Source organism: Eulemur rufifrons, chromosome 13 (genome assembly GCF_041146395.1).
Source record: "Eulemur rufifrons isolate Redbay chromosome 13, OSU_ERuf_1, whole genome shotgun sequence".
Classification (NCBI taxonomy): domain Eukaryota; kingdom Metazoa; phylum Chordata; class Mammalia; order Primates; family Lemuridae; genus Eulemur; species Eulemur rufifrons.
In genome coordinates, this window is record NC_090995.1 from 5,663,110 (window position 1) to 5,678,020 (window position 14,911).

The 14,911-nt window shown below is 39.5% G+C and overlaps 1 protein-coding gene across 1 annotated transcript in view; it reads left to right on the forward strand.

The window, feature by feature from the left end:
* The first annotated feature begins 278 nt into the window (after positions 1–278).
* The window catches only part of UNC5C (unc-5 netrin receptor C), a 345,841-nt gene continuing 331,208 nt past the window's right edge, over positions 279–14,911 (forward strand). The window contains exon 1 of the mRNA XM_069485492.1: positions 279–402. Coding sequence (XP_069341593.1) covers positions 279–402 — 124 coding nt within the window. The remainder of the gene's footprint in view (positions 403–14,911) is intronic.

A 14,911-nucleotide genomic window follows, 5' to 3' on the forward strand; every position in this document is an offset into this window, starting at 1 on the left:
GCCGCCTTGCGCCTCCCTGGACTTCCCAAGCGGGGGCAGCGCAGTCGCGAGCGGGAGACGTCAGTTAGAAGACACTGGGAAAGAGGGACCTTCAAACTCCTCCTTGGCGGCTCCTCTCCACCCCCTTTCAGTCCCTGCCCTTGGAGAAAGTGGAGTGTGGCGCTCGGTTGTCGTCGTTTCCTCGGACTGCTGCTCGGGGCACGGATTCAGCGGCTGCCCGGTGGGGCCCTGCGCTGTTCGCGCGTCTCTCCGTTCCCCCCGGCACACCTCTGGCGACGATGAGGAAAGGTCTGCGGGCGACAGCGGCCCGCTGCGGACTGGGACTGGGATACACGCTGCAAATGCTCGTGCTCCCTGCCCTCGCCCTCCTCAGCGCCAGCGGCACTGGCTCCGCCGCCCAAGGTAAGGGGTCCGCCGGGCTCCGCGGCCACCTCCCTTCGCTTCTTCCTTCCCTCCTTCCTCTCTTCCTCCCCGGTTCTCCTGACTTCCTCGGTCTGCGTCGTTGCTCTCCACTGGAAACCACTTTCAGTGTCACTTTCCCAACTAGTCGAGAAGCTTTGCTGATGGTTATTTTAATTTTGACTCTCCTCTTCCGAGGTGGGCACGGATGGACCAGTGACGAACCAGGGTGGGGACACGCATGCCCTCCGTCTCTGTGCCTGTGAGAGCCCGGGGTGTCTTTTGCACTTTCAGCTCCGCACGCGCGCGTCCTTGCACATTGCACGTACCGAGGTTTAGAGGGACTGTCGGTGCGGGTGGCTGCGTGGGTCGCCATAGATGCAGCCTGATGCGCGCAGGCTCCCCGCGCTGTGCCACGGCTGGGGCTGCGGGACCTTCATGGAGTCTCTGGGCTCAGCAGACGCCAAAGGGCGCTCAGCTAAGGAAATGCGTCCATTGCCGCCTAGAACCCCTAAGCGCCGGTGCCCCGCGAGTGCTACTCTGGGTGCTGGGCAGATCCACAGCCCACCCGCCCGGACCCGAGCACCCACCCCGAGGCAGCCCCCCCCCCGGCGTGCACGCCTCTGCACCCGTACCCCCTTCGTTTCTGCCGCCCCCCGGGCGACGGAGGACCGAAAACCCCAGAGCTCTGGGGGAACAGGCTGATGGTTCCAACCAAATCCGAAACTCCCCGGGGAGTTTATAACTCTGACATTTTAATCGAACGCGTGTGAGCTTTACAATAAGTGACCGGGGCCCTGGGCAGGGCCAGGTTGGGAGAAGAGTGGCCAGGAGTTAGGAGTGGGGTGGGGAGGAGGCTCCGGAGCTGATCGCCCACCTCCCTTCTTGTGCCCGGAGTTTAAAGTGGCAGCGGCAGCTCCCAGCTTTCCGAGCCCGGGAAGCCGAGAGGAGGAGAGGAGGAACCGAGGCTGCCCCTCCGGGAGCTCTCTCGGGTCACCTGGGCCCCCATTCTCTGTCCCAGCCCGGCGCCCACCTGGGTCTTTGCGCCCGGTTCGGTGGTGATATCTGGCTCAGGAGAGGCTTAGGTTTCCCTGGAAGGGGTGGGGGTGAAGGAAGCTTGTGCAGCATTCGGAGGCAATTCGAGGATTCTCCCCCGCCCCCCCCATCTCGGTTTTAGGTCTTTCCAAATTTGGAGAGCAGGGGGAGGCGCGGCGGTAGCCCCAGCTCCCCGGGGTGAGGTGCAGACACTGTGACGTTTCCTGACTGTTTTCCCCCTGATCCCGGAGAGGCGCTGGGGGCGGGGGGCGATCGAGATGGAGGGGACTGCAGAGCGAAAGTGAGTGTGGTCTGGGTGGGGGGAGGTAAGTGATTAGCAAGGCTTTGTGAATTAGCGATAGCTACTTCAGGGAGTAAATTTTCCTGCTGCCCTGCTAAGTGGCCACGCTCATAAATCCTCCCTTCCCTTCTCGCCAGATGCCTCCGTCCCCGAGGTTCTGCTCTGGTTTTCTTACGCACAGCTCCAGAGCTCATCTGTCGGCCCATTTTGCAAAGGAATCTCCGTTGAGAATCATAGCTTGTCGATTTCCTGAAATTGGCAAGAAGTTCTCAGGGCGGCAGCCTGGGATGCTTAGTGGGGGGTATTTGGAAGCTCAAGTGAGCAACCTGATGAATAGTCGCGGAATCAACCGCATGCCTCTCTGTGGAATTCGCCTGCTGTTACTGGGCGCACAAAAGACTGAGCCAAAGGGGTGGGGGACGGGAGGGGAGGAAGCGGGGACCCCCGCACGGTGAGAGAACTGTTCGGGAACAGGACAAGTTAAAGTCCCCAAAGATGCCAAACAGAAGATAGGATCCCTGCTGAGAGCTTACTCCAGCCAAATTAAAAAGACTGGGTAGAAAAAGGATCAATAAAGATAATCAAACAGGAGATTGTAAATGGATTAACATTGGAAGCAGGGAGAAGCGATTAAAAAGCAAAGACGCTCAGGTTAGAGACACTGAGCATTTGCCTCTTGCACTTTTTCTTCTTATAGACCAAGCAAGTCAAAGATTGAGGATTTGATTCTCAAGATAAGCAGAAAAATAAAATGTATTCTGTTGGGTGTGTGCATATCAGTACAGTTCTTCTCTATCTAGTTTAGTTCCTCGACTTCCTGGTTAATAAAAATTTTTGTTTGTATCTTGCGGACTGTGCAAGGCACTGTTCTACCACTTTTATCTTATCCTCCATGTTCCAGAATACCAGCCCTTCCTGTGTTGTCTGTTAGGTATCAAAGGAAGGATAAAGCACCAAAGTCTAGTATCGGCTACTATCAACCACTGTCGCCATCACTCTAATCCGTTATCCCAGCCTGTTTACTATTGAACCACTATTAACACTTTCCCCTCAGAACCACACATTTTATAATGGTCTGAGGGACCACCTTTTCCTTCCAAATTTTCTCCTTACTCCTTTCTTGGGACTAGAACAACCAACCCATACCCTCAAAGTATGATTTCCTGTGCTGATGACTTTAAAGATTGCAATGAAGGATTTTTATGAATGGAAGTGCAGATGCAATTAACATGGGGATGTTAATTTAAGCACTTCACAATGTGGATGAGTTTTCCTTCTGTTGTTGGAGAGTTGCTGGAAAAATAAGTTTTTAAAAATATATATCTCTTTAGAGATAGCCAAAGAAACAACAGATATTTAATATTTAAAAAATGAGTGTTGTTTGTGAGTGTACTGAGTTTTGTAACTGTGGTTTAAAGACAACAGTTATTTTAAATAAGTCCTTGGGAAATTCTCTAGGCTTGAAGCAACAACTTTCTCCTATCTGGCCATTCCCTAATTGTTTCATTCAGGATTGCTGGGAACTCCTAGCTCCAGGGAATTTGCGGTGTTTGTGACTTCCCCGAATGAAAGAATGAAAGATTTTAATAGGAAAAGGCAGCGTGTGTGTGTGTGTGTGTGTGTGTGTGAGAGAGTTTTCAGTGTGCTTCTGAATTAGTGCCCTACTGTTTTATAAATGCATTTTATCTTAGCTACACAGCATTGAAAACTCTGCTTATCTAGCACCAACTAGTGTTATGAGTGTTAATACCACCAAACTGGGAACAGAAAATTACTGCACTCTAATCAGATTGAGATAATTCTCTATTCTCTTAATTTGTAGTAAAACCAAATAACATACATCTTCCTGCAAAAGAGTAAAAATTACTTTCATATGTTTATGCATATTGGTGGTACAAAGAGACAGTTGGCATTGTAGATAACTGAAATTTCATTACCATTCTACCCTACATTTTTCCATTTAAGGAGTAGAGAAAATTTATGAATTCACACTGAGAATTTCCAATAAGAAAAAGTAAACAAGTTTACTTTTGTTGAGAAAAATCATAGTCTAGCTGTCAGGAATGCTTAATTAAAAGGCTTGGGAGACTAAACTTTTCAAGCACTTGCAAAGCATGAGGACTCATTAGATTATAGCAGACATTTACTAACTCCCTGACCTCTTGTATTCTGGACACTGAGAATAAAGAGTTAAACAAGACAGGGACCTTGCACGTCTCCTATTGTAGTTTTGGAGATGGTTGTCCTAATCAGAATTCATACGGATCTATTTTAAGCAAACCCCCTAAGGACATGAACAAGGCATGGGGTCTACTAGGCAAACCCTCTAAGCTTATTTAGAATTATTGTTAAGATCTAAAGGTAACTGTTCTCTGATGTAGGCTAGGTTCTTCAATTAGTGCAAACAGAGCAAGAGTGTGCTCCATTAGGCCTTAACTGGGTTTAGCACTTTCCTGATTTAGGTCATGGCTTCGCTGGAGCAGCAGAGGGAGTCACTCTCAGAAGAAACATTAAAATTACAGGCTGCAACCACTTCAGGAAGATAACGGGGGAGAGATGGTGAGGGCTAAGATTGAGCCAGTGCTCTTGCCTTGCAGTTTGCACCTACATCTTTCTTAGTGTGATTTTTGTAATCGTGGCAGTTCAGTGCAAACCTGTTCACGTTTTTTTCCACAGATGAGAAACGTATTAGCTCATCTGGATGGAGGATGATGTTAGAGGTAAAGTTCTTAAGCAATTATTGTACACTCGTAGTATGTCCCATACTGTGTGCTGTTATAGTGCAAAGAGACAGTTTCAGCCCTCAAGCAAGACAGACTTACAAGCATGTAATTATAATTCACTTTCTGAAATGCAATAGTGGGCATAAATAGAGTACTTCTGGGATTCAAGTATCCAAAGATAGTAAACGTGGGTCAGGCTACTGAGTGGTGGGGTGGGGGGAGCTTCCGAAATTTTTACAGAGAGGAATTTCAGGGCAGTGATTTGGCTGGAAATGGTATAGTTTTGCAGCTCAGTGTGCATTACAACAGCATTTTACTTAGATCCAATGTATGTTTCATCTGGCTTTTGAGAAGCGCAAGCTCTAAGGCCTGTTAGTCTTGAATACTCATGCTGTCTGTTAGCACAGTGGTACCAAAGCCTCAAAATCCTGCTTCTGTTAGTAACACCTCTTAGCTATGTGACCATGTGTAAGTTATTTAACCTCCTTGTGTCTCAGTTTTCTCACGTGTAATACATATTTAGGATTGAGTGAGTAATACATGTAAAGACTTCAGAGCAGGGTTTACCTTGTTAGAGAGTAAATATTCCTCGGCTTCCTATTCTGTAAACCACCGGCAAAGAAACCTAAACGTTAAAGAAATTAAAGGTCAAGAATTTCTGAACTCAGGGTGAGGATAGCTGCAGACGCCGCTTCCCCAAAAGCAAGAAATGGAACTTTCTGGAGAGTTGCTCCAAAGTGGATCACTGCAAACTCCTGGACAGGGCAGGATTCTCTGAACAGCCTGTGCAAATCTCACTCCCTTTAGAGCATTTTTTCTTCTTTGCTGTTCTCTCTGGGAAAATTGAACCTAATACTATTAATAGTTCTAAAAATGCTATGTTAAGTCACTGTCAGTTAAGTCCTGGCAACAAACTCTGCCCTTGAATTTCCATCTTTTACAAGGAATACTGAAAGATAACTTTTTGTAAATTCATAAACATTACTAGGGAAAAATCCAGGCTTTCTGATAAGAGTTTGGGGAAAAATCAGCCCTTTATGTGAATGTCAATAGTTTTTCTTTAAAAGAAAATAGACAGTATAAAGTCAAAGAACATAACCGAATACACGTTAAAACAAAAGAAGCATAGAAAAATAGATTGACATGAAAGCAAATTCACCAGGACTTTCATTTATTCAAATTACATTTGCAACAGAAAGTTTTGTTATCATAATTTAGAACAGCATAAAAAATCAAGATAAATTTGGAAATTTTTACATTTAATTCTAATTGTTTAACAATTATTGCTGTTTCTTTGCATGTTTGGTGCAAATGTTGTTTCCTGTCAATCTTTTTAGATAAAACTAGAGATTTGCAAGGCTTTTTATGGTACTTAGAGTTAGGGCAGCTGTTTCTCCTACAACCTGATTATGCTTTTCATTATTGATAGCCTGGTTCTGTGCTTAGCCCCAAATCTCTTTTTTCATCTTCACTTCTTAAACCTATGTATTGACTCCTTTTGGATTTCATTTCTTCTTTGGATTTGTTATTGCTTGTGTATTGGTGGAGGAGGGCTGTATGAATCCGAGACCTTTGGGTACTACTCCAGTGTCAGTTAGATGTTTAACTCAGAAAACTCAGTGCGGTTTTTTATGCTGCTTCTTTGACGTAGAGTAAGTTTGCCTTGAGCAATATTAAAACGATAGTGTTTCCTTTTTTTGTAGTTCTTAAAAAGTTCGATAATTGGATAATTCATAGTTTCTCTTACTGTAAATATTTATCTCCAAGTTTATGAGGATTTTAATAAAAACATTTTATGGTAATACTTGTATGACCTAACAAGATCAGGAATAGAAAACTTTTTTATCCTCTCTACCTGTTTGGAGCTATCAGAAGAATTTCTGCCTTGTCATGAAAACCTAAAACATACATCATGTTGCAGATATTTGAGCTCTTTATAGACAGTGTACTAGAAGGTACTGAGTTACCTACAATTTCAGAATTAAAAAAAAGTTTGAGTTGAAGTTGTAGTGTGGTTTTTGATCTTGAACATTGCTGCTCTGACAAATGTTGCTCCCAGGGACTATATAATGAGGTTCTGAAATATACAGAAGAATGTTTTCCAGATTTTGTAGGTACTGAAAATATATCTAGCCTTCTGCACGAAGTTGATTAGTGTTAAAATTGCTGTGATATTAATTAACTTGGAGTTATAATTTAAAAAGTGAGCTGTAGCTTTGAAAGTGCCAAATATGCAGATATTTGTCCTTACATCAGTTATACCTTTTATTAGCAGTGAGCCAGTGATTCAAAAGTGCTTTGTGTGGCAAAAGCAAGGTGTAACATCTGAAAAGCCCCATGTTTGGGGAATACCCTCATTTAATTAAATAACTAAACTCATCTCCTTGCCAACCGGGCCATGGAATGTGAGAGGGAGCGGGGAGCCAGGTGAAACTTCATTATATGGACATGCCTGTTAGAGTCCTTATTTTAAATGCCAGGGCTCAAAATAATCATGTGAACAGATGATATTGATGACTCAAATTTAACTCCAGAGTTTCCAAGTCTTAAAATTGTGGGAGGATGGGGGGGGGTTACCTTCATTAATCATTTTGTCATGTGGATTGTGTAGCTGGTTTCATTTCTCAGCAATTATGAGAGCTATAAAAATGCCTCCTGGAGATGAGCGTGGGTTATATCCCCTTCTAACTAAGAGTGTTAAACAACACAAACTCTCTCAGCATATTTAACAAGTGTATTGATGAATGCTAACATTTTTCACTTTTAGTCAATGTCTTAATTGATTATTTCATCATGGCCTGCCTGAACTCAACTACTATTTATTGTCTTCTGTTTTCTTCTGTTCAGAAGAAAACCCTTATGTATGAATATGCCTTTCCAATGAAAACATATTGCTTGCATGTTTAAATGCATTTGCAATCCAGTTATAAGGGCAAATATGCCCATGAAGAGAAATGGATGTTTTTTCGAAATCTTGGGGAAATGAGTATGTGTAATTATATAAAATAAAAAGTAGCATAGAAGTAAAATATACCATTCCCGTAGAAAAGTGGTCATTTGAAATTAATTCACGAGCCCAGTGCTATCTATGGCTTGTGCCTGTAGTCTCAGCAACTAGAGAGGCTGAGGTGAGGATCACTTTTGGCCAGGAGTTTGAGACCAGCCTGAGCAATATAGAAAGACCCTGTCTCTTAAGAAAAAAACAAAAACAAAAACGTTCTCTTAGACGATAAAAGTTTTAGAGTGTATATTATAGAGTGTATAGTGCAATAATATCCACTTATAGGCAAAGAAAAAATTCCTATACAGTAGTCCTTCTTTATCCACAAGGGATACTCCAAGATTGCCAATGGATGCCTGAAACCATGGATAGTGTGGAACCCTATGTGCGCCATGTTTTTATGATGTGATAACTGAGATGGGTACCACGTGACTGGGCAGGTCTCATATACCACATGGGTGTGCTGGACAAAGGGATGATTCACATCTGAGAGATGTCATCATACTACTCAGAACCACACACGATTTAAAACTTATGGATTACTTATTTCTGGAATTTTCCATTTAATATTTTTGGGCTATGGTTGCTTATGGGTAACTGAAACTGCTGAAAGTAGAATTGCAGATAAAAGGGGGACTGTTACATAGGATTAAAGTTAAAGGGAGGAATTTTGGAGGATTCTATTCTCTATGAATTTGCAAGTTTGTTACTTGTATACAAATTCAGTGTTTTACATCATGCCACTATCTTTTTGGCATTTTGAGAGCCTATAAAGTATAAAGCCCTTTGAAGAACTAGATCAAAGAGTACTCTTTAACAAATGGTATTCTCTCAGTTTTACAGAAACTGAAAATGATGGTGACAATGCTGTTGTTGTATTATAGATTACAGGATTTTCAGAGACCTATATTATTAATAATCAAAACAAATAACCACATTACTACCATGACAAAAACTTTATGATTGGAAAGACAAAGTATTATAAATAATGGTCATTTCACTTGGAGCATTAAGTCTGTGTGACACTAGAATTTAGCTTTCAATAAAGGGAAAATTACATGTTGTATTTTCATTGAGTAAAGAGTGCTAGATATTGTAGCCACCTAGTAGAAGCGTTCAAGTTTAAACACGCAGCGATCTTGAAGTCATTTTAAATAAAACATTGATTATTATGTTTAAATAAAACATTGATTACCTGTTATTTTCTTTAGCTACTTTCCTTTTTCCTTGTGGTTCTCCATAAGACGATGAAAGAATGTAAGCTGAAAAATATGTTAGGGATCAAATTCAGGGATCGAACTAGGCTAAGACATTTCCTGCCCAGCCCACCACAGCCGTCACCCACAGAGCAGGCAGCGTGGCAGAAGACAGAAGCCCATTTCAAGAACTGCTCTCAGAAGCTGAAGAAAAACAGGCATGTTCAAATGATTTATTATTCGTGCTACCCGGAATAGAGACCCAAGATCAGTATTTTATCATAGGTACTATTCAACAGGCCCTCTGACTTAAAACTTTTATCTAAGAATCTTGATTTGCACTTAGTTCAGTTAACATAGCAAAAGGATTTGGAAAGTATTTAAAAGGTGTAAACTTCTAAGAAGTTGAGTTTGGATTTTAGTGTACCTATTTGTGCTTGTTTGAGAAATCTAGACTTAAATCAGTGGTATACCAGTATCCTCTAATGGTCTTTATAAAATGCATTGCTACTTCCTGAGCTATTCTGTTAAACATTGTCATTAATAACAATATGAATGTTATATCTTAACTTTCTTATGCACATAAAAAATTGAATAGCATCCTCTTGGAATTACATGGAAGTTCTTAGGAACAACTGTCCCCATAAAAGACTTTGCTGAGGTGGAGTTCATTTTAATAGAATTGCAGTACATTTTAAAATTGTCAGTATCTTTCAATCCTTATATACTCATGGAAATATATATTTATTTTGTTTGTATTTATATACATATACATGAATCTGTGTAGAATTTGCAAGGACCGCAGTGAAAAAAACTTACAGTTTACTTACTGTGATGATGGAAAAAAGTACAGGGATGGCTAGGGAAAGTTTTAACAGTAGGTATGTTTTCCCAGTGGGGAGGGGAGGTTATTTTATTGGATTTATTTGAAATGATCACATGAAAGATACACATGTCATTTTTTATTGAATTAGATAACTATGGAAATATTTCCTAGGAGAGTATTTTCAGGCAGACCTTAATGAAATGAAGAATGACAAGGACTTAGACAAATATAGTCAATAATTCCCTGTGCGCATATATATACTTGCACAAATTCTCTCTCTCTGTGTGTGTGTGTGTGTGTGTGTGTGTGTGTGTGTAGCCTTTTTTATTTTAGAAGCAAGAGTTAATTTTCAAACAAACTTGGCAATATCCTCCAAAAACAAATGGAACCTGTCAACAAATGAAAAACCTTTTAACTTATAATACAAATTCATAAAGGTAATCATTGAGTAGGAAATCAGATTTAATCACCGGTTTCTGAATGAAGTATTGTATTGTACTTTTCTGCAAAATGTCACCTTGCTCTTGGCAAATTGCTAAGTCGTGTCCCTAGTGCACACAGAGATGCCTCTGCCTCATTAGTGCAGTGGCTTATCTGATAGAGACAAGTTTTCTCTTGTCTTCCAAGTGACAAAGAGTGGGAGATCTCCACTCTCCCTGGCTTGTTTCAAAGGCGTGGTGGAGGATTTCTGTTGTTTTCCTACACAGTGGACTGTAATTTGTTGACCAAAGGAGAATGTTGACTTTCATGCATGCAGGGGTAAAATCCTTCATTCACATTCATGCCTCCCTCTCTGGATGCTGTCTAGAAGAGACGGCATTTCCCTGGCAAGTACCCTACATGAGGTGTGACCTCTTATGTGGACTGATCGAAGGAGAGGTCACTTGTGGGGTTCTGCCCTGACCAGAATTCAGCGATGGTTTGTTTCAGCCTCTTAATCAAAATGGAGTTAGGTTTGATTTTCTTGGAACTCCCTCAGATGCCATATTGGTGGCTTTATGGCTTTATTTCCAGGTTTATCCTTTACGTTTATTTAAAGCTTCTTTTTTTTTTTTAATAGACAATTGAGAGGGGGGAAAAGGTTGTTACTAATGAAAGGATATACAGAATTTATTCAGGATATAGTGATAACCTGCTTTCTTGCTATATTCAATATTAAAATGCTGGTTAATATAGAAATATTTACATGATACATGAATATGTAAATATATATTATTGTCCTATGGTTACACATCACTTGGCATTGTTGACTAGGAATTTTAAAGTATGCAAATTCTAGGATTCGGAAAACTGTTTTGGATGTTTTCTATCATACATGTACCATTCATTGAGGACATGGGGTTTTCATCACAAAATACGTAGTACACTGCTAAAAATAGGAAAGTAAATGAACATGCCTCACAAAGTTCTGTGAGTACCAGCCTAAATGCTAATGAGTGAGGTTGCCTGTTTAATGCTGAATCGCAGGGTTAAAAAGAGGGTCTTAAAGATAACAGGCGACTCCAGAGTCCTTGAGTTTATTTTGCATTCAGCGACAGTCACTAAATTAGGGAAAGGAATGTTCAAACAACACACTTGAGGAAAAGTGATTTTTATAGAAAGGAGCCATTTCTGCTAATAGCCAGTAACTGCACATGACCCTGCTGACATTAAAAGTCCATTAGCTAAGCCCAGTTTAAATAGCAGCTGATGCAGTGTCAGCTAAATGCACGCTGGAATTTTTTCATATAATGCAGTAATAGCAGTTCTGTAATTTTTTTCCCCCTAAAACTACGTACATTAAGTAAAACAAATGTCATCTGATAGTAGTGACAGGGCTGCTAATAAACAGGCAGAGATTTGTGATGAAACAAAAGTAACAGTCTATAGAACAAGAAGATAATAAATGCTAGTGATGGTTTTAAAAGGGAGTCTTTGAGAAAAATCATATGGAGAAGCTTAAGCTGACATGCAGGAAGAATTGTTTCTAGAGAAGCACGTGAGCTACTTTGAGATACTCATTTAAAGCAAAGCAAAGTGATTTTTTTTTTTTTTTTTCTATTAGCTGAAGCGTTTAGTTTTGCAGTGTATTTTGAAACTACGGGAAGCACCTTCCTTAGACTCTGTTTTGTATGTAAATAGGAGAGAGGGGAGGGTAAGGGAATTAGAAAAGAACCAGCAAAAATATAGGAATAACTTAATATATTCTAATAATCTTAAGGTGATTACTATGCTAATACTTTTGAAAGCAATATGATATATTAGTACTGTCTGAAATGAACTTGAAGAGTGAAATATCCATACGATCCCCCCAAGAAGTTTCATAAATAGACATTTTTTCCATCTTTTGAGTAGTTTCCAATCTCTGGTTCATCATCTGAAAGACAAGGAGTTTTCCTGCAAATTTATATTGGAATCCAAGGATCTTGCATAAGTCATCTTAAAGTGTTCTCTAAGACAGTGTTCTGTAACTATGCAGCCATTGTGGAGACACACAGGGTCGCTCAGTAAGCTAATGTGTGTTGAGAACAGGGCAGTAATTAATCAGCGGCCGTCCTGCTCACACCACTGTAAAGTATTACGAGAACCCTCATACCCCCTCCCCCGCCCTTATTACCAGACCATTAGTGAAACCCTGTACGGGTAACCGCGGTGGAAGCCCTGCTTCAGCATCTGACCCCAGTAGCTTTGGGAGCATTTTCGCCATGGCCACTTGAATTCTCATCACACTTTCCAGTACTCAGAATTATTTATGCAACCGTATCCAGAGACATCCCATCTTGTATTTATGTATATTTCAGGATTAAATTCGTATTTCTTTATATGATTTAAAAAAAAAAACAAAAAACCACCTCACATAACCCTGTATGTCTTGAAAAGGAGAAAAGAAAAAGCTTATTCTTGAACCATCATGGGGAGGCAGAGATCTGCCTTTTATGTTAATAGATTTTCATACATGCATTTCTTAACAACACCAAAGAGGACCCTCTTGATTTTATTAACTGTTTTAATTCAGTTCAGGCCATTGTAAATGTTTATTCTGAGTGAACTGGGAGCTCACATGGACAGGGGGTTTAAGCAATTCAATTACTAACCCAAATCCCATTTACTAACATTGCATGAGAGGCTTGATGAATAATCTCGTCTTTCCTATGTAACTCAAACATTAATAACAGATGGAAATATGCCTCAGTTCAACCAGTGGGCTTTGATTTTTAATTCTAAAGCCACTTTATTTATTTATTTTTTTCAGACAAACATCTATTGAAAGTGACTGTTTTGCATATGTTTTTCCTTTTGTGTTGCATAAAACTTAAAATTACCTTGCAAGATGAAAAAAGAATGTTATTGTATTTGGCCACACAATACATTTTTACACATCCATGAACTAGTATTATGAAATTGAATGATGTTCAAAATAACAAGATGATGCTAGACTGATTGACATAGAACAATTATTACATTAAGGTTTGGAATAATTTTTAGAAAAGATTACCCTTTAATGTTAATATACGGTTACTTTCTTGGTTAACTGTGAAAATGTGTCTTTTGTATGAATTACATTTTTAAAAATTTTATTGACCACAATATGAGGATGGTTTGGTCCTGACTTGAATTTCCTTAATTTTTTATGCTTGCAAAACTTTTCCTTAAAATAGTCTTTAATAATGTCCATTCTTTAATGTATCATGACTGTTTAGATGAGTGAATGGTTTTAGATCTCTTTTTTTGCCAGTTTCTTTGACTCCTAGGGAATCATAAACATACTAGATGTACGCGCGTGTGTGTGTGTGTGTGTGTGTGTGTTCGCATGCGCCTGTGTGTTTGAATCTGATTTCCTGATATAAGAAATTAATCGAAATTCATTGAAAAAATATGAACGTGTACTACTGAGTATTGCTATGACAACTGGTACTGGAAAAAATACTAAAGCCAGTCTTTATATTGGGGTAAAGCTGAATAAACTGTGCTGAACGCTATCCTTTCAAAGTGCATGCAAGTTAAAATCTCTTAGTTTCACTCTGCATTTGCAAGGGGAAGATCAGAATAATACTTACATCATAGAACTGTGACAGTTAACAGGGTTATCAAATGTGAAGAACAGAGAATAGTTCCTGCCACCAAATAAGTACTTAATGCACATTAGCAATTGTTGTTGCTAGTTTATTCTCATTATGTAAATCTGTACTAGACAATGATTTTCATTTGGCATTACTATGAAAATAATCAGGTACATTGTAAGAATGAGAGATTCAGGTGAAAGATCAGGTTGGCCAATAAAAGCGTATTGTCAACGGTAAAATTCTTAAAAGAAATTGATAGGTTTCACTTTTTTTTATACCCAGTTAAGTTATAAGGTTTTAATTTTACATGAAAACTCTTTGGAAAGTCAACACATGTTTGTTTCAGTTTTATGGACAAGCAAGTTTTGGGGGTTTCTTTTTTTACGTGTCAGGTTCTGAATCTAGAATATTTCAGTAAAACTAGTATCTGATAAAATTCAATGAAAAAATCAGTTTACGTATTTCTTCATAATTTGCTGTATTTGTGAAGGCAAACAGAAGTTAAAAACTCTGGAAAAAAGTTAGCAATTTTTTTTAACTTTTTGCTAACATTTAAACTTTCTAGAGGAGTAGAAACAATCTTTTCAGTTACGTAAGAAATTTTAACACACCAAAGCCTTTACTGATTCTAGGATAAAAGTAAAAATTAAACTGAAATTTCCAAGCAAGGTCAAAGTTCTACATGTGCAAGGGGACATATTATAATATAAGCAAAAGAGAAATTAATTAGATACTCAACTATTAAATCTATGTTGTGACTGACATACACTATAAAATGGATTAATTAGACTATTGCTGAACAGTTTCTCAGAGGCGTACATATCATACGTATATTTATGATATATAAAAGGGAAAGGAAAAAAATCCAAAGAACATAGTAATGCTTGAAAAAGCTTTTCTAGCATGTATTCACAAAATGAAACTGTACGGTTGCTTAAGTAACAGATTTTTTGAAAAAAATTAGGGACAAAGAGAAAGCCTTTCAGCTCCAAAGAATATTCAGCATTATGTTTTTTTAGTTCACTGTGACATTAGTTATCACTTTCGTTCTTTTATATTCTTTAAAATACTTCGTTATAAAATTAAGACAAAACATAAAAATCCTTCTCCTCAAAATGTGTCAACTTGATAGGAGGAACGTAAACCAAAACATTTATTCCCCAAATGAATGCAATTGTGGACCTTTAGCAAACATGATGTCATAGATGCATTTGCTAAATAAATAAGGGACAACTCGGTCACCACATCAAAATGATACCCACACAGGAAACACTTTAAAATAGGTCCTTAGAACACTGATTTGTATTTTCTTCGTCCAAAAAACAAAGTTTAAGACTTTTATTTTTTAACCCTATCCTTCCCCCACTTGGCCAAGTGCTGTGCTATG